The sequence below is a fragment of the Tenrec ecaudatus genome, chromosome 4 (genome assembly GCF_050624435.1).
Source record: "Tenrec ecaudatus isolate mTenEca1 chromosome 4, mTenEca1.hap1, whole genome shotgun sequence".
NCBI lineage: Eukaryota > Metazoa > Chordata > Mammalia > Afrosoricida > Tenrecidae > Tenrec > Tenrec ecaudatus.
In genome coordinates this window covers 72,847,630-72,867,882 of record NC_134533.1, presented here as the reverse complement: position 1 = coordinate 72,867,882, position 20,253 = coordinate 72,847,630, and the positions used below count along the sequence as shown (strand labels likewise).

Below are 20,253 nucleotides of genomic sequence, written 5' to 3'. Positions count from 1 at the left end.
TGGCCTGCAGAAATAGAGAAAACTGGCTTCTGGGTTTCCCAACTTCCTCACGCCCTCTCAGCCACCAAACACCACCCATGAACCAAGCGCAGGCGCTAGAACTCCTTGGACAATACCTAGTCAACAAATATTGACCTTTCTCTCACAGCATACACCGCCACTTGAACTAGTATTATTTATTTGTTTCTTGTTAACAGCCTATCAGGGGTCAGCAAGCGGCAGCCTATGGGCCAAAGATAGTCCCACTATTTAAAGAGTTTTAGTCTAGGAAACCCACAGGGGCAGTTCTACAAGTGAATTTGTTTTCTGTGAGCTAAAAATGGCTTTCTATATTTAAATAGTTGGTAAAAAAAAGAAACAATATTTCGTGCATGTGAGAATTGTATGAAATTCAAATGTCAGTGTCCATAATAAAATTTTATTGGCTGACAGCCAGACTTGTTCATTTACATATCACCTGGGGCTGCTTTTTCCTAAGACAGTGGCTCTCAGCCTATGGGTTGTGACCCCTTTGAGGGTCAAACGACCCTTTCACAGGGTTGCCTGATTCATATTCATAACAGTAGCAAAATGACAGTGATGAAGTAGCAATGAAAATAATGTGATGGTTGGGGTCAGCGCAACACGAGGAGCTGTGTGAAAGGGTGGCAGCCTGAGGAAGGTGGAGAGCCCCTGTCCTAACAAAAGCAGAGCTCAGTGGTTGCAATAGAAGCCTACAAAACCTTGAATATTTACTATCTGGCCCTGGTCTACCTCACCAACTAAAAAGGCCGGTCCATGAGGTCAGGGGCTTTATCTTGATTTCAGTTTTATCTCCAGTACTTAGGCTACCACTGGCAGCACTCATAATCTCGGGGTGTTGAATAAATAAATGCTTGGACACAAAAGTGAACGCTAAGCAGTCACACAAAAAAGGTGGTAGTCGAGAAAGTCCGTCAGTTACTGGTCCCTCGCCAGTTTAAAATAGCTGACTTGGTGTGATATTAAAAATGCAGCTCATAGGCATCGAAGACGTGCTGCAATTCTACATCATTTTTCATCTAACCATCAAACTGATATCTTTTTTTAAACTGATATCTTTTGATGAAAAAAAATGATGAATCATCAACAGTCAACCACTCATTTGGTAACACCTGGAAAGCTGCTCTTTATTTTGAGATTGATATTAATATTAAGCACTTCAACGAAGAATAAATTCCATTAAAGTTAAATCATGAAAACAAACCCGAATAATCTTATCCTGTAATGAGCATTTTTTTTAAAACCACACCATTGCCCCTCCTCCCAGAAGAATTTATTTCAAAGGATGGCACTGAATCTGCAGCTCCGGGAAAGGGGTATGTCTGATCGGAGCACACGGGAGCAGATGAAGGGGGAAGAGGAGAGAGTAGAGCACATCCTGGCCCACCAGGCCTTGAGGATGATGATCCCAATTAGAGCAGCCAGTTCACAGAGAGGACCACATGGCCAGCTCCACTATGAGACACAACATCCCTCACTGACCCATAGACCTACAGGGGACAACACCTGAGACACAGTGTGGGAACTCTGCCCAATCTGATCCTGCCACACCGAAGCAAAACACGAAGGAGGTACAACAGAACAACAAGGGAACAGAGTGGCGAGGTCCCCAGGGAATGCCAAAGGTGGACTTTAGGGCCAGGACTTGGTACCCCAACATACTAGACTGGAAAACACCCCTAAAGTCCAACAAACAGTCCTTGAACTAACTATAAACTTTTCTTTCTTGTGTTTTGCTTTTTGTCATTGGTTTGTTGTTGTTTTGTTGTATATTGTTGCTTGGTTTTGCTCTGTCTAGTTTGTGTGCATATTAGTATCTCCGCAGGTTTGTCTAAATAAAATGGGATGGATGAACAATCTGGAGGAGGAAACAACAGGGCTGAGAGTTCCAGGGGCCATGGGAGAGGGGGAGGTGGGGGGAAAGGTAGTGGTGTTTAACAAACCCAGGGACAAGGGAACAACAAGTGATCCAAATAGAAATCGGTGGTGAGGAGGGTGTAGGAGGCCTGGTAGGGAGTAATCAAGGGTAATGTAACCAAGAGGAATTACTGAAACCCAAATGAAGGCTGAGCATGATAGTGGGACAAGAGGAAAGTGGAAAGAGCTAGGAGGCAAAGGGCATTTATAGAGGTCTAAATAAAGGCATGTACATAGGTAAATATATTTATATATGAGGATGGGGAAATAGATCTATGTGCATTTATTTATAGATGTAGTATTAAGGTAGCAGATGGACATTGGGCCTCCTCTCAAGTACTCCCTCAATGCAAAAATACTTTGTTCAATTAAACTGGCATTCCATGATGCTTACCTTCCCGACACAATTGATGAAGACAAAGTGGGTGAATAAGAAAATGTGGTGAAGAAAGCTGATGGTGCCCGGCTATCAAAAGATATAGCACCTAAAGGCTTGAAGGTTAACAAGCGACCATGTAGTTCAGAAGCAACAAGCCCTGATTGAAGAAGCACACCAGCCTGCGTGATCACGAGGTGCTGAAGGGATTAGTTATCAGGCATCAAAGAACAAAAAACCATATCACTGTGTGCTCACCTGCCTGATACGACCGCTGAAGACAAATGGGTGCATAACCAAATATGGCGAAGAAAGCTGATGGTGCCCGGCTATCAAAACATATAGTGTCTGGGGTCTTAAAGACTTGAAGGTAAACAAACTGCCATCTAGCTCAGAAGCAATAAAGCCCACATGGAAGAAGCACACCAGCCTGTGCGATCACAAGGTTTCAAAGGGATCAGGTGTCGGGCATCATCAAAACAAAAAATCATATCATTGTGAATGAGAGGGGGAGCGTGGAGTGCAAACCCAAAGCCCATTTGTAGGCCACTGGAGATCCGCTGACAGAAGGGTCTTGGCGAGGAGATGAGTCAGTCAGGGTGTGATGCTGCGACGCAAAACATACAACTTTCCTCCAGTTCCTAAATGCTTCCTCCCCCGCAACTATCAAGGTCCCAATTCTACCTTACAAATCTGGCTAGACCACAGGATGTACACTGGTACAGAAAGGAACTGGAAACACAGGGACTCCTGGGCAGATGATCCATCCCTTCAGGACCAGTGCTTCGAATGGCGATAATGGGAGGGTGGAGGGAGTGGGGGTTGGAAAGGGGGAACCGATTACAAGGATCTACATATAACCTCCTCCCTGGGGGACGGACAACAGAAAAGTGGGTAAAGGGAGAAGTCAGACAGGGCAAGATATGACAAAATAATTTATAAATTATCAAGAGTTTATGAGGGAGGGGGGAAGCGGGAAGGGAGGGGCAAAAATGAGGAGTTGATGCCAGGGGCTTAAGTGGAGAACAAATGTTTTGAGAATGATGAGGGCAATGAATGTGCAATTGTACTTTAAAAAAAAAAGCCAGAGTGGCAGAGTAAGTTTTTTTTAAAAAACCATCATCCTGGAGAGCAAATGTTTTGAGAATTATGAGGGTAACGAATGTATAAATGTGCTTTATACAATTGATGTATGGATTGTAATAAGAGTTGTATGAGCCCCAATAAAATGATTTTTAAAAAACCACACCATTTTCATTGAGTCGATTCTGACTCAGCAACCCTATATATAGGGTTTCTGATACTGTAAGTCTTTATTGAGCAGACAGACTCATCTTTCTCCCATGGAGCAAGCTGGTGGGTTTGAATGGCCAACCTGTGGTTAGCGAGGCAGCGCTTACCGAACAGCGCCACCCACCTAAAATCCTCCTGCCACCAAGTCTATTCAACTCACTGCTACCCTACCGAGGGTTTCCAAGCTGCAAATCTTTTTTTTTTTAAACGTTTTATTAGGGGCTCATACAACTCTTATCACAGTCCATACATATACATACATCAATTGTATAAAGCACATCTGTACATTCTTTGCCCTAATCATTTTCTTTTCTTTCCAAGCTGCAAACCTTTACGGGACAGATAGTCCTTCGTTCTCCTATAGAGCAGCTGATGGGTTTCAAGCACCAACCTGGTGTGATTAGCAACCTAACACCCGACTGCACCACCAGGGACCCTCATAATAAGCATTAACTCACTGCCAGCAAGTTGATTCCAACTCATAACAATCCTATAGGTCAGGGTAGAAATGCCCCTGTGGATTTCGGACACTTTTCAAGAATAACATTTTACATTACAGGAATAACAGTAACGCTTACAGGAACAGACATTCTCCATGGTCTCCAATCAAGTGACTGGTGATTTCGAACTGCTGACCTTGCGGTTAGCAGCCAAATTCATAACCACTACACCACTAGAGCTCCCTCGTAATTAGCACAGACCTGTAAGATACCCTACATCTATAATGCGTGCCCCACAATGTACTGGCTGCCTTGCTTTATCATCTATTATCAGAAAACCTTCTTCATATTGCTATTTCTTTAAAAAAAAAACAACCCTAGATTAACATTTTCATGCATGAAAATTGTACCAATGCTCATAAAGATAGACAAAGTTGAAGAGTGTAACTTTTTCCTTAGTCCTAAACGTTTTCTTAATCCTAAATAAAGTTGCTTTCATCTTGAAGAAGGAAAAAGAGCTTAGTTTTTCTAGATTTGCTCTCATGGAAAGCATGGCTGGAACTGCAGAAGGAAATAATTCATATCCTCCCAGGGGCAGAAACAGGAGAGAGGAAACATGGCAGGAACTTCACATTCTGTGCCTAGCGCAGTTCAGAGAACAAGGTACTTTATAAAACTCCCTTGAATAAATGAGTGGCCCGACTCAGTCTATTTCTTCTGCTTCTGAACTTAAATTTAACACAGGCAAACGTGGACACCTTCACACGGAGAAATTACTCATTCGGTGTTCAATCCTTAGTCACACATCATGAGGCCATGTTGAAGATCAAGTTTTTTCCTGGGAAAACCAGGATCATGAAAGTCTGATTTCTACCTTTACTTTTATATCACTTTTGCATACGGTTTCCCTTTTTCAGTTAACATTTTCCCCTATCATGGTTTTTAGACTGTCCTAGTAAAAGTTAAAAAATAGACTGATACGTGGTTCCAAGGATCTAATGGCCAACTTCAGTATGAACTGCCTCCGACTGAACAAATAAACATGCTTGACAATGCTTTTGTGAAAAGCAAGGAAACGGCGTAATAACATCACTGCTGAAGAGTCTATGATAATTGGTGTCAAATATTACACAGAATAAAATTCCTGCCATCAAAACACCCATAATCACCAGATGGATACTGTTTCAGAAGCTTAAAGAGATAGGAAACCAGCAGTTCTTAAATATAATACTCATAAAAACCACAGGCATGGTAAGTGCCCAGGAACAAAAGAGGAAGGCTGAGTCTGTAAACTCCAGAGGGACAGTCCACAGTGTCACTCAAATTCGCATCAGAAAGGGATGGGGAGAACAGTTCCTGGAAGGGGTAGTCTGAGCATTCAGTCTGTAAAAAAAGAAATTTGAAAACCCTCCTTTCCTGATTTTAATGCTAGTCTAAGATCCCCAAAAGCTACAGGGATAACATCTAATAGTAGCGAGATAAATCTGAGGAACACGATCTCAACACAGCCAGTCTGGCACCTGGAACTGCTCACGAGAGCCTCAGCTTCCGCTCAGGCCCCTGTCATGAGCTGGACCACGAGGCCCACAACAGAGACATGCTGCACTGAGACTTCACTAACCGACTAGGCAGAGGGCCTGCAGCTGTAAAGTCTGTGGTTTCCACCTTAAAAGAAGAGAGGAAACACAGTGATGTGACCTGGACCCAAAAAGGTAGTGGATGGAATGTGGTTTCCCAAGTCTCCAAAGTCAAGCTCTCCATTTTCCATGGGCTCCTCTCCCCCAGGGTCTGAAAATGCAGCTGTTAAAATACAAAGAGGTCAAAGATGTTGCCGGCAAAGCCTTCTGGAGCCTGACTGATGTGAGGAAACTGAAGGCAGAATCCAAAAGCTACGATGGTTCCATCTCTCGCGTCCTCACGCACCTGCAGCTGGCAGCTCCCAACGTTGTAGTGCATTAAAAAAAATGGTACATACTTCTTTGTTCTCCCTGGTAGTGCTCTATCTGACAGGTAAAACACACAGTTGGAAACTCTGACGATCTGACTGCTTTCTTTCACTGTCCACGTACTTCGGGCCATCCATGTTGGTTTCAATTCTGCTCCTGCTCTATTTCCAGTCAGTTTCACTTCTGAATTTTCTGCCTCTGAAGTGAAGAATGGGGACCATTCTACCACTATTTTAAAGTAAACGCTAAATTAGAACATGTCTTTTTCTTTCAAAGGAAAACTTTTCACAGAGGTGGTGTGGGGGTGGGAGGGGCTGACGAGAAACAAACACCACCCACCCAAACAGAACAAAACAAATGCTTACACTGCTGACGACATTTTGTCACATAAAATAATGATTTTAGGATGCCGATGCCTCTTTCAAGTTTCTGAAGCGTCCTCGTATAGTTGTGTTTACAACAGCGGAAGCAGCTCATGAATAGCCATCATTTTCTTTTATAGAGACACAACTAACTACATATTACACTTTTCTTTGAGTCACAAAGAATGGGCTCACTGAATGTTTACCGCGAGAATAAATGTATGCACATGGCCTCGTTCTGCAAGGCATGGCCGCCGTACGCTCCCGTAAAATACAGTGTTCTCTCTGCATTCAGTGCTCTCATCAGCGAAACTAGTGTTTCATAAACAATGACGAGATGCCTAGATTTGATTACATAAATAATGCATTTAAGCAAACATAAATATTAAAGGTTGCACATTATATGCATAGATCTACATATAAGTATTCCCGTGGATATATAGGTTTATTATCAGAAACCCCAGAAAACTAAAGCACTGCCATTGAGTCAATCCCAACTCACAGCGACGGGGTTTCCAATATCGCAAATATCCCCAGAAGCAGACAGCCTCACCTTTCTCCCGAGGAGCGCTTAGGAGTTCACAACCCAGTACTTCTCCCACAGCTCCATTTCTATATCGCATTAACTACACTTCAGTCGCTTCTTTTTTTCCCCGTTTCAGTCTCATTTCTAAGTCATATGTTCTTAAAAGGAAAGGCCCCTAGACAGATAAAACTAAAAAAATAAAGATTACATTAAAAAGCACCTTCTACTAGATCTTCCGTGCAGGGCTGGGTGCAGGTGCCATAGGAAACGTGTAAAGTACAAAGCATGGCGGTCCTGAACACTTCGAAGCACTAACCCTTACAGCAGCGGGGGTCCCAGTGCCTAGGCAGTCCCTGTGTTGACCCCTTTGCGACTCTGAGAGAGCTAGTTAGGCCTTCCATGCCCCGCCTGCATGAGGAAGTGGTGTGAATATAAATCTCCCATGCTGGAAAACCCCGCACAACTGACAGCAATATTTCACTCTCAAAGGAGGGGAGCATAAATCCCCATCACTTTAGTGTGGGCTGCACAGGTGACTTCCTGCCAAGGAGGGCAGTATGGGAAAGGTGAGGGGCAAGAACAGCAGTGGAGAAACTTGACCATCTAAACTCAGCAAGCATTAACTTCAACAGAGATGAATCATGCTAAGAAGAGTTCTAAGTACACTTGATCAGATGTGATGAAAATGACATTTTACCTTTGTGGCTTTCCATTAACCCACAGCCCCATTCTAAGCAGGAGTAAAACCATCAGACAAATGCAATCGATGGGCATTCTGCAAAATGCTAAAGCGGTACTCAAAGGGGTCCAGGTCAGCAAATACAAAGGAAGCATGAGAAGCTGTCACAGCCACGGGAGCCCAGGCAGTGCAACAACTACATACAATGTGGCATCTGGGGTAGGATCGAGGAACCGAAAAGGAGCATTAGGTAAAAGGAAAGAAAGCCAAATAAACTGGATTACGAGTTGGGCTGCAAACCTTAAGATCAGGAGCTAGAAACTACCAGCCTCTCCACATGAAAAAAAAAAATGAGGCTTCGACTCTCAAGAGTTACAGGGACAAGTAGTGATGCCATGAGGGTCGGGTGGAGAAGGGGGAGGAGGAGGGAGAGAAACAGGGAACCAACAACAATGATCGATGTATAACCCCCACTCCCCACCCAGGGGGACAACAGCAGAAACATGGGCAAAGCGGACAGTGTAAGAGATGAAAATAATAGTAATTTACCAGGGTCCACAGGGGGGAGGGGAAAGAGTTCAAGGGCTCAAGCAGGAAAAATGGGATGGCAACATATGTACAAATGTGTTTGATACAATTGATATATATTGTTATAAGAGCTGTAAGAGCCCCCAATAAAATGATTTATTGATTTAAAAAGTTACAGGGACAGTTCTACCCTGTCCTATATGGTTGCTATGAGTTGGAATTAACTAGAGGACAGTGATTTGGGCCTGAGTTTTTAGTACATGCTATCAATATTAGTTGATTAATTCTAATTTCTCATTCTAGGAGTCCTGTTGGTGCAGTGATTAGGCAGTTGGTTACCCAAAGGAGGGTAGTTCAAATCCCCCAGCTGAGTGCTCCATGGAAGAAAGATGTGGCAGTCTGCTACACTGGAAACCCATGGGAACAGTCTCCTCTGTCCGGCAGGGCCACTACGAGGAAGAATCAGCTCAGTGGCAATGGGTTTTTGGTCTCATATTAATGGAATGCTCAAATAGGGGAAATTGAGAACAGGGTATAAGGGAACCCATGTATAGGGGTCTTAATGGAGCATTATTGCACAAAATGTGGTGCAGGTATATATACTTGCTTCAATAAATTAAAAATAAAGTGTAAACTTTAATTTTTTTAAAGGGAATGATGAAAGCAGGCTAGGAGTTCCTGAATGGGGTCAACTGTTAGATACTCAACTACCACCCAGACGGTGGTCAGTTCACACCCACTCTGAGGCATCCAGGAGACAGGTGTGCAATGTTTCTAAGAAGTCACAGTCTTGAAAACCCAGTGCAGGTTTTCATACACATAAGGTTCAGCAATTATGTAGTCTTAACTAAACTCTTCTTTTATATATATATACACAAGAGTTGTGTTAAAAAAAACAAAACTGGTTAGATCTCATACATAGGCTTATGGGTTTTCTTTGAACACCAGCGAGTGTGGTGCATATGAGCAAACGCAAAATGCAGAGTCTTTTCTTCTGAGGCTAACTGAGGAAACTCCGATAATTTTGGAATGAACAGTCTGTATGTTAAATCAACCATCTTTAGAATCAACAGGACTTCATGAGGATTTTGGAATAAATGAGTTAGGTGGTAGCAGGAATCCTATTTATCTGTAAATGACAATGCAACTCAGAACAGGATGTCTAAACCAGTAGCAAGTTTGCCCCTAAGGGACATTTCAGCAATATCTAGAGACTGTTCTGACTGTTCAGGACTGGAGGGGATATGGGCGCTGCTGGTGTGTAGTAGATAAAGGGAAAAGATTCCCCGAGCCATCTTACAACACTCAGTGCGTCCAAAATGCCCATGGCGAGGGTGAGGAAACCCTCCTTAGGAGGCTGAAGGCCCAGTGAGTCTATGCTCTAGAATATGATCAACTTTGTCCCAGGTTTGATGTGTTTTAAAATACTGACAGCTTGCCAACAAACATGAAGCTCTATTAAATGACACTCTTTATTTTCGAAGTGCTACTAAAAAGAAAGTTCATTGGTTTTCCAATTTAACTAACCCCGTGCAACTTTACAAAAGCTGTAAGCAAAAAAAGGGCAATGGATTGATAAAAGAATAAAAGTTTACACACACACGCCATGAGTCTCAGAGTGAGGAGAGAAAGAAAGCAGATGTGGAAGAATGCACCTTACATGATTGCCTGTGTATAGATTTTAAGCACAGACAAAACTCACTCTCTTATGTGAGAAATGCAGTTACCTTAGAAAGGATGGGTAGGGCTGACAGGGGACCTAGAGGGGGCGTCTGGGACTGTGATAATTTTTTCTTAATCTGACAGCCATTACATAAATATGTCCTCTTTGTGCCAATTCATCAAGCTGTCTACTAATAATCCACGTGTACTGTCCTACATACACACAAAAATGTTCGGTTTGCTCAGTTACATTTTCAAAGGACAAAAAAACTAAGCATTTTGACCCAGGAAGTTACAATGATTGTCAACCGCAAAAGTAAAAGTGTTTTGTTATATGGGCTCCCATCCAAGAATCCAAGGATGACCTCTAAAAATCCGTAAATACCACACCCAGCACGGATACAGCATTCAGCCTGACACTTAAGCTACTATATATCCCTTGGCAGCATTCCAAAAATTTGACAAACATTAACAAATGCAGTAAATTTATTCCATGGACAGTTATTTCCCCCAGTAATACAGTGTAAATTGTTTTCAGAGAACAGGCTCTGTGAAATAATACTTTCCCTTTCCAAATTCCATATTTTCCTTTAAAAAACTAAAAACTGAACTTAAAATCCTTGGCCCTCAACTCAAGACTTTTCCAGAATGCTTAAAAAAGTACCTCTCCTAGGATCCCGCCTCCCAAGCCGCCTCCCACACATAGGACAACTCACATGAATGCCCATTCCAGAGGCGAGTATTCCCAGCCAGACTTCTGCCCTCCTCTCAGCACCACACAACACAATCTAAAGCCCAAGACACCCTCAAAACCCTAATATTGTCCACAACGGTTCTTCCACCAGCACTACAAAGCCAGGGCATCTGCTATTACAGACTGCCCATCCTCTGCCCACTATCCCCCATCCTGCTCAGCAGGCATACATTTGCAAGCTGGACCCTGAACAAGGCAGATCAAAGAACTGATGCATTTGAATTATGATGCAAGCGAAGAATATTGAAAGAACCATGGACTGCCAAAGGCCAAAGGTCAAAGAGATCTTTTTTGGAAGAAGTACAGCCAGAATGTTCCTTAGAAGGCAAGACTTTGGTCTTTACTTACACACACACTCCTGTATAAAATCCAACCCATTTCTCCCCCACCTCCAATCTCTTCTCCCTTCTTTGGAATTCTTTCCTAAGCACCAACAGGTCAGGATTGTAAGGAGGAAGACAGGTGTTGCGGGGCTGTGGTCGGGACAGACAAGGTTGTGCAAGTCTCAAGCACACCACCCACACGAGCCCGGCATGGGCTGGAGAGTAAGACCGCTGGATTCTGGACGCCAGTTCCATCAGGCGGGGTCAGGCTCTGCAGAGGCCTGTCGTTCTCCATGGAAGCCAAGGTTTCTTCAACTACACCACGGGGGTCATGAAAATAACCGTGCTGTTGAGCACAGCATAAATCAGGGAGCGTGCAGGAAGTTTTTCCTAGGTCCTCTACTTGGAAAAAGGAAGAGGGAGCACGTGCTTTGTTGAAATCGCTAAAAGCTAATATTCCTGCAAAGTCGATTCGTGGGGATAGAGAGAGGGCAAGGGATAGGAGGAGGCAAGTGCTAAGCAGGAGCGACAGAGAGAGCTTTGTCGGATCCCCAAACTCCGCGTTCTTCTTTATTAACTTCCTGCAATGTGGCCCCTTAGGGTCCTTCGCTAAAAGATCCGGTGGATGGGGTAAGGGGTGGGGGCTTTTCATTTGAGGGCGTGAAGTAGCAGAATCTCCCACATTGTAAAGATACCTTCCTTAGTGGCGGGGGTGGGGGTGGGGGCTCTGGGAATTAAAAGGAAAAAAATTCGACACTCCCAAATGTATTCCTCGTGACAGGCTGAGGGCAGTATTTCGTTAAAAAAAAAAAGGGGGGGGGAGAGTAAAAGTAAGTGCTAGAAACCCTAAAGTCTCACCACTGGGCTGGAGCAAAGAGGGCCAACTGGTTTCTCCCGACGGGCGGGGAGGAAGGGCTGACGGTGGAGAAAGGAAGAGCTTTTCCCGATCTCCCGGGGGACGGGCGGGAGGGCTTCCCCGGGTGCCAGCCCAGGAGCGCTCAGGGGGAGGGTCTGCGCCAGGGAATCCCCAGCCCTCTAGGGAGCGCGGCGGACTCTGGCCAGGGCCCCAGGGAGTTTCAGAGTCTCTTCCTGTTCGCTGCACCCAGCCCACCGCCCGTAACGGGATTTTTCCTAGTCGGGCTCTCCGGACGCTGGCCCATTTCTGAAGCGCCCTCCCATTCCAGGATCTCCTGTCAGGCTTCCCCAGTGCCCCCGCGGTCTCCCCGGTCACTTCTCGGGGTCTCCCGGCTGCACGGGATCAGACCGGTGCCAACAGGGTCTCCTGATCCGGTCCCTCCCGAGAGCCGAGAGCCCGCGGGCTTACCTGCTGGGACGGCAGCTCCACATGAAGAGCCCGCGCGGCAGAGCCGGGAGGCAGCGCAGTGGCCGGGCCCGGAGGCAGCGGGAGCACCGGGCCCCCGACAGACGCCGAGCCGCTCATCTCGACTCAGGGGCCGCCAAGCGGCCGAGCCCGCGCTCCTCCGGCATCCGCCGCCACCACCTAACCACGACCCGCCGAGCCTCTGCAGCTAGGAACCCGCCGCCCGAAAGCCAGGACCGCTCTACCCCACCACCGGCCGCCACCGCCGCCGCCGCTGGCTAAGGAAGAGCCATATTACCGCAGTGCAACCCCCACCGCCCCGGCGAGACCTGGCGTGCTCATTGGTTGACTTCGTCCGGGGGCGGGGCCCAACGACAAGCACGGTGCATGCTATTGGGCAGCGGGGCTGCCCATCGCCGGCTGTATTGGGCTGGGGGCGGAGGGACCTGAGGCTGGCCTATATTGCGTCTGTCAAACCGGGGTGAAACCTGGGCGTGGCTTCTCCTCTTCCCCGTCGAATTGGTTCTTTCCTTGTCAGGGGGCGGGACCTGCCGGTAGAACTGTAAACACCATTGCTCTAGATTGCTGTCAATTGTCAATAAAGGGAAGAGGGCGGGGTCTGACTTGGTCGCTAACGAGCTGGGACTCCGGTGTCACGTGCAGGAGACAGGCGAGTCACCTGATGCGTGAGAGTCGGTCTTCTGAGCCACTTCCGCCCTAACCTAGTTGCCACGGAAACAGGCCTCCGTTGAAGGGCGGAGACCTGAATGGCGCTGGAACGAGTTGTTCTGCTGTGTTCCCGACCACGCCGGGTTTGTAAAGGGACGCTTGACGGTTGAGCAGAGAGGGCCCACGCAGAACACATGGAGAAGCCCCTCTTACCTCCACGCCTCCTTCCTGCGCTCCCCTGACCGGTACGGTAAGCTGAGGTGCGCCCGGCTACCGTTTCACCCCTGTAGGGATGTTTATGTGATCCCTTGGAGGCTTTTGTTACTCCTCTGGCAAATGCTTGCTCATTAGATCTCAACTAGGGGTGGAACGAGATGGGGGTCCTTTCCCCCAAAAGGCTTCTCCCATCCTCTCTGACACCTTGAGTCAGAAATCCTTAGTCTAAGGCCACATGATCCCTGTACTTGGCGTTGCGTCGTTTAGAGTAAGCTCGCGCTCTCCCTCTCTCTCATCCCTCTAGCAAACACGACCTCCTGATTTCGAAAACAGAACATAATCATGAGATGTTTTGTTGAAATGAAGGCCTAGCTCAGAAGCTACCTCTTCCATGCAGACTTCTTGGATTATCATGATACCTTCTCTACTTACTGCTTCTATAGTAAATGATACTGGGTCATTCTGCGGGTTACCGATCTGCCTTCTTTTCCCTCCTAGACTGGATTTTCCAACCACCTGAGCCGATGTAGCCCAACAAAAACAAGGCACTTCAGAGTCAGACACAAGAATCAACAAGCACTTTTGGAAACTTGACTGCAACCTCCTAGTTAGGTGTCCCCAGGCCAGTCAGATCCCCTCCCTCAGCTATGGTTTTGGCATCTGTAAAATAGTCATAAAATTGTTCTAGGGATGAAGTCAGCATGTGTATAGTGTCCAGTATGATACTTGGTATATCATGTTTGTACTCTGAAATACTCATTGTTAACAGGTAAGCATGCTATCATGTATTAACTTTAAGCCATTTTGGAAAAAACCAAAAACCAACTATATTTATGATTTCACTTTGATGACTAAGATGTACCTGGCCTAAGCCATAGTATTTTCAGTAGCCTCATATGCATGCAAAAATTGGATAGTGAAAAAGTCCTGAAGGAAGACAGGAGAATCCATATTCAAACTGCTGTATTAATGAAGACCTGAATCTACCACAGAGTACCAAAAGAATTAACACGTTCCTTGGACATGTCCCAGGAAAGATTGATTGCTAGAAAAGAGCACTGTCGTTGGTAAAGGATCAGTAGAAACAAAGAGGACCCTCAAGGAGCTGGATCGCCACATTAGCTACAGCAATGGGCCCCAACTTAGTGATGATCTTGGAGCGGGATTCAGGGTCCTATGCTGCCTTTTACCTTTTGCTGCTACTCTTCTATCTCTTATGAGAAAACTTGCCCTTGGATTTAGGGCCTATCAAGAGTGATCACATGTCAGGACAGTCACCTCTGCAAAGACCATTTGCCCAAGCATGGTCATATTCACGGGTTGTGGAACTTAGGACATAGACATATATGGAGGGAGGGGCCATAATTCAGCCCCTACAAGCTAAGAATATGAACTTAGAGAATACAGAATCTTCTTCTCTTGGAGTAGTTCTGAATACTAGCTAATAACAAAGATCTCCTAGGTGAAGATCATTCTAGGACCGTGCTAGGAACATGAGGAACCAGGTCCAGATCCATCCCTCCATTCCCTGTATGGGGGATCAGTAAGTAAACAAGGTAATGACCCAGGTATTCTGTACTGGTGCCAAAGGAAATGCAGAGCTCTGGGAGCCAGAAAAGATCATTAGGAAGGTGATAGTACCAGCCAAAAAGGAACTGATGGATTTTAATTGTGTTGGCAAGGAATATTGACTATACCATGGACTTCCAGAATTAAAAACAAAATTATTTCAGAAGGACAACCAGACTATTCCTTAGAAGCAAGGGTGGTGATACTTGAATGGGCTCAGATACAGCAATGATTGTGAAGATAGCCATAACTCAGAACCAAGCAGTGTTTCAGAGCTTCCTTCTGTGGGATATAGGGTTTCCTGAGTTAGAACTGATTGAGGGCATCTAAGAACAAAAATCATAGCATTGTGAATGAGGGGGAGTGCAGAGTGGGGACCCAGGACCCATCTGGGGGAAATTGGACATCCCCTTGCAGAAGGGCTGTGGGGAAGAGATGAACCAGTCAGATGTTGTGTAGCAACGATGAAACATAACAATTTTCCTCTAGTTCTTGAATGCTCCCCCCCCCCACTATCATGATCCCAATTCTACCTTGCATAACCGGCTAGACCAGGAGATGTACACTGGCACGGATAGGAACTTGAAATATGAGGAATCCAGGACAGATGAGCCCCTCAGGAACAATGGTGAGAGTGGCCATATCAGGAAGGTGGAGGGAGAAAGGGGGAACAGATGACAAGGTCTACATGTAACCTCCTCCCTGGAGGACAGACAGCAGAGAACTGGGTGAGGAAGACGTCGGATGGTGTAAGATATGAAAAAATAATAATTATAAATTATCAAGGGTTCGGGGGAGAGGAAAGCGGGGAGAGAGGGGAAATGAGCGATACCAAGGGCTCAAGTAGAAAGTGGTGTTTTGAGAATGATGATGGCAACATATGTTCGAATGTGCTGGACACAAATGATGTATGTACGGATTATGAAAAGAGTTGTATGAGCCCCTAATAAAATAGTTTTTTTAAAAAAGAAGAAATGAAAAAAAATTGAGGATTGAAGGATCAACCAGGGTTCATCTGGCTGGAAGGGGCAAAAGAGCATACCATCAGATAGCAGGATTCATTCTTCTTACAAGCCTTTACTGTGGTTCAATGTTGCAGCAAGCTGAAAATTCAGATAAACAACCTATCTCAAAATTCGCCACTCATGTGCCACAAACTGGAAGAGAAGAGCCCCCAGCCCCAGGAACCTGAGGGAAAACTGAAGTAGCTTGCTGTTGGCAAAATAATGGAGAAAAGGCATGTAAAGTGCTTAGCACAGTTCCTTGGGCATAGGATAATACCTAATAAATAGTACTTTGGTGTTAGAAGCTGGAGATCCCATCATAGAATTTTGTAGGACCAAAATTGCAAATACCATTTTTCAACAACAAAAACAACAGTGGTACACATAGACCTGTAGACAGACAATGAATCAAATTTATGACATCTGCTGATACGTTAGGCCAGGTGCTGACTGTAACAGACCACCAATAACTATGGACATTCAGGTTGAAATGGAAGAAAATTGAAACAAGCCCACAAGAGCCAAAATACAGGCAGCCTTGAGTATATTACACCTGAATTCCTAGAACAGATTTGATAATAACACAGGCATCTAGAATGACAGGCGTGTGGACCATTGACACATTTAACATCATCACCCCAAAAAGTTATGTGGATGAGTGTGGGGTACAAACCCTACCATCGAATGGGTCCAAGGGGCAGTTGTGTAATTCAGGGATAAAATTAAAGACACATCAGACAAGATAAGGTATGCAAGTGCTCATCTCTGGGACCGCCATGACTTCAGGAGTCAGGTCCATGCAGAGAGAGAGAATATATTTCCAACCAAGCCTCATATACATTCAGGGGACATGCAAGTTCTCCTAATTACAGGTAGCCACATACATAACAAAGTGGGCTGTACCCTAACCCTAAAGGTCCCTGAGTATATTGGAGAAGTGTCAGGGGAAGCCAGCCCCTAACACTTCATTATGGGTCCGGTAGGCGCAATTGTACAGCGAAAATAAGTAAAGATCACAGTAAGGTTATAGAGAGCATGAGAGATAGAAGTGAAGTATTGAAGTAAATGGAGTCATACACGATTCATAGTAGCATGCTCCCCTCAGCCCCGCCTGATGGTCCACGTGGAGGGAGAGTTAAATGGTAGTCCAGGATTTTTATATTATCTGGGGACATGCAAGCCCCCTAATTACAGGTGAGGATATACGTCACAGGAAGGGGCTGTGCTATAAGTAATAGTCATGAGAGGGGGTGGTCTAGGGACATATACACAATAGGAAGAGGAGGGATTGGGGATATACATGTGACAAGATGGGCGGATCCTAGGTTTAGGATGGCGGCTTAACTTTGACCTATTCTCTAGATCTCCAGAGGAAACATTATCAGTAGGGTGTAAATCCTACCTACTGGAACTAGATGACTGCAGGGCGTGGGCCCTACTGCAGTCTGGCAACTGATCGCCCTCAGGGAGGATGCCTGTGAGCATCTGACCTCCCCCCACAGAGAAGTAACAACACCAGTGCCCTGGGCAGTTAAGGGGGAGGGGCTGTCCTCAGAGCCTAGAGAGAATAGCATGTGTCAGCTCCTATAAAAGCTTCTAATATTAGGAGAATGTGATTGAGACACACCTCCAATTCACAGAGGTGAAGGCCTCCCTCTACCCCAGAAACCCAGCCTGCCAGCCTTCTTAATATATGAGAATAAAGGATTCATCTGAATACACTCTCTTCCTGTCATCTGCTTCCCACAGATAAGGAACAGGGAAAGAACTGAAAGCTGAAGATGGGACCTGATTGAAAAGAAGCTGACTCCCTAGGCTGAAGAAGTTGGGCTTGGGCAACAGGATATCACTTAAAAACATCACTCAGGCAGCCATGGGGAGGCAGTTTTGAAGGAGGGCTGGAAACGGAAGAATATTCCAGAAGACATGGGAGATTTTCTTTTAATGTTTTTAAAGCACTTCCTCCAAAGCCTGTACACACCCAACAGACCTGAAAGGCAGCCCCATGGGCAGCTTTTCTTCTGCTGCTTCTCCAACTCTTCAAGGTCACTTCCACAAAAGACCTAACTAATGGCTAGCTCCTCTGGATTCCCACAGTGGCTGCCTGGCCTCTCTTTAGAAAAGGTGTCTGTCTGCCTGGTAATACTCTGAGCCATTTATATGTCTGTCTCCCCACCTCTGCTGCAAACCCCTATTTTGATTTCTCTCAGAATTGCCAGTATCCCCATCAGGGACTGACAGAGGCCAGGTTCTCAGAGCATCACTGAATAAATGACTGAGTGAATGAATAAAGCCACTGCATGAATGAGCAAAAACGCTTGGGTAGGTCAATTGGGTGGCACGGGGCCTCCATGCCTCTATCAATGGGCACAATCCCACAGAAAGGACAAGTAAAACTGGAGTGGACTTTGGTTCTTTAGTGATAATACAAGTTCATTTCAAACATGGAATATATATAAGATCAAAGTGGATGTCAGAAGAGATGCTGCTGAAACCTGCTCTTGAGTGTAGAGTAGCTAAAGGAAATGGAAGAAATCATGACATAACATTTCTCCAGGTGGCATAAAGTTTCTAACGAAGACAAAGGCTGCTCTTCCTCAGGGACAGTGGTGGTCAGTGTGCCACTATGGACATGAAGCTCTTGCTCCACACTGTAGTCTGTTGCGGTGCAGTTGGTTGTGACTCATGGAGGTTTTGTGTATAACAAGGAAATGCTGCCAGCCCTGCATTGTCCTGGCTCTTGATGTGTTTGACTCCATTGTTTCAGCTGCCATGTCAATCCCTCTCAGTAAGGATTTCCCTCGTTTTCCACTGACCCCCTGCTGGACTTTAGTCCAGCATGATGTCCTTTTGTAGCCATTGGGCTCTCCTGCGGTCATGTATAAAATAAACAGCAAGTCAAAGCCTCACCATCCTCGCTTCTAAGGAGCATTCTGGTTGTATTTCTTCCAACACTGATTTGTTCACTCTTTAGGCAGCCCAGGGTATATCCAGTCTTCTTCGCCAGCAGCACAATTTGAATACACCAATCATTCTCTGCCTGCCTTTTTCATTCTCCAGCTTTTGCATGCATATGAGGCCAAGGAAAAGCCTTTTGTAAATCTCAGGCTGCACCTGTCTGGTGATATAAAATTGTACAGCAAATATATTTGTATAGCACCAGGGTACTGAAATCAAAGTATAAGCATTGGGTGGGAGGGGGGAATAATAATCATTGGATGATAAATGGTTGAAGCACTACGTATGCTAAGTTTATAATATAAACTTGCAGTCAGTTATCTTCTTAGTGATCTTACTTTTGAAACAGGCTTTTCACGGTTCATCCACAGGGTTTCTAAATCTCAAATAATGAACGCAGAAAGATCTGGCCTGCGGCCTTTCATGGGGATGGCACAGGACTGGGCAGCATTGACATCTGATGTGCATGGTGGTGACATGAGTCGGGGGCCTGTTCTATGGCAGCTACCAAAAACAATTGTGATAAAAATGTTAGGAAAACAAAAATGAAGTCATATGTTTGTGGTAGTTGCATAATGTGTTGTCAATTTAAGACTTGAGTGAAGGGGTGGAGTTTACCTGTCAATCAGGTTGTAGCTTGAAGACCTCATTTAGAGGGGCCAAGGAGATACATAGCTCACTGGAGGCAGGACACTCTCTCATTCCCTGTGAGATATTACTGACAACGACGAGCCTAATGGAGTTACGCTGATGCAGCCAGAGTCCTGGGAGCTGGAGGAGCCATGTGGGGACCCCTGCCAGCGCTGAGATGCTCACAATGCCACTGGATCCACAAAACTTCCCACTCACTGGCCTGTGATCTTCCTGCCTTCAGCATCATTGTATGTGTTTCATGAACAGGACTTTATTGATTGGTATCCGACATATGGGCTAATATTGGACTTATGGACTTGATCTTGACTGGAATGTTTTCTTAGTATTTAATTGCGCTTATATATAAAGCTCTTTCTTATACACATGAGTGTCTCTCTGGATTTGTTTCCCTAGTCTACCCAGACTAACACAATGTTGGAAACTACAAAGTAGTGTTGGGAGAATCAAAGATGTAAGTATGTGAGAAAACCACTATGTTTATGGATTAGAAGACAGTATTATGAAGATGTCAGTAGTAGATGGAATCTTGGCACTCAAAGACATCAAACCCTAACCCCTGAAGTCTGTGAATGTTGCCTTACTTGAAAAAGGGTCTTTGCAGATAAAATTAAATTAAAGGTCATAAAATGGGGAAATGAGATCCTAAATGCCATTACAAGGGCCCTTATTGCGAGGGGCCAAAGTTTTGACTCCAGATGTAAGAGAAGGTGATGTGAAGATGGAGGCAAAAATTGGCATCAATCTTGGTGTCACTCAAAAACTTCACTGCCATTGAGTTGATTCTGATGTCGAGCACCTTCTCAGAGTCCACCTGCTCCCTCGGGCTTGTTTCCAGCACTGTAAATCTTTGCAAGCACCAACAACCAGGCTCCTTGTAGGTACACACACGTGCGTATAATGCTGTTAGGTTGCTTCATCACAAATAGAGATTTGATCTTATTTGATCCTGATTAGAGATTTCAGTAGTATCAACAGGCAGGTGATGGTGGAGGGGGGAGGGAGGAGAGGGGGATCCACATGAATAGTTCTGTTCAG

The 20,253-nt window shown here is 45.3% G+C and overlaps 1 protein-coding gene and 1 long non-coding RNA gene across 6 annotated transcripts in view; one reads left to right on the top strand and one right to left on the bottom strand.

Annotated features, from left to right (window-relative positions):
- Positions 1-12,468, bottom strand: part of UVRAG (UV radiation resistance associated) — a 276,222-nt gene extending 263,754 nt beyond the window's left edge. For 2 of the 5 annotated variants that reach the window (XM_075546292.1, XM_075546294.1), the window contains exon 1: positions 12,152-12,467. In XM_075546292.1, the coding sequence (XP_075402407.1) occupies positions 12,152-12,268 (117 nt within the window). In that variant the 5' untranslated portion in view covers positions 12,269-12,467. Of the gene's footprint in view, positions 1-12,151 lie in introns of all 5 variants that reach the window. The other 3 variants (XM_075546297.1, XM_075546296.1, XM_075546293.1) reach the window with 2 other exon arrangements.
- A 403-nt stretch (positions 12,469-12,871) lies between these two features.
- Positions 12,872-19,571, top strand: LOC142444924 (uncharacterized). Its single transcript, XR_012783940.1, has 3 exons — positions 12,872-13,062; positions 13,532-13,802; positions 18,936-19,571. It is a non-coding gene; the product is annotated as an uncharacterized LOC142444924 (long non-coding RNA).
- The last annotated feature ends 682 nt before the right edge of the window (positions 19,572-20,253 follow it).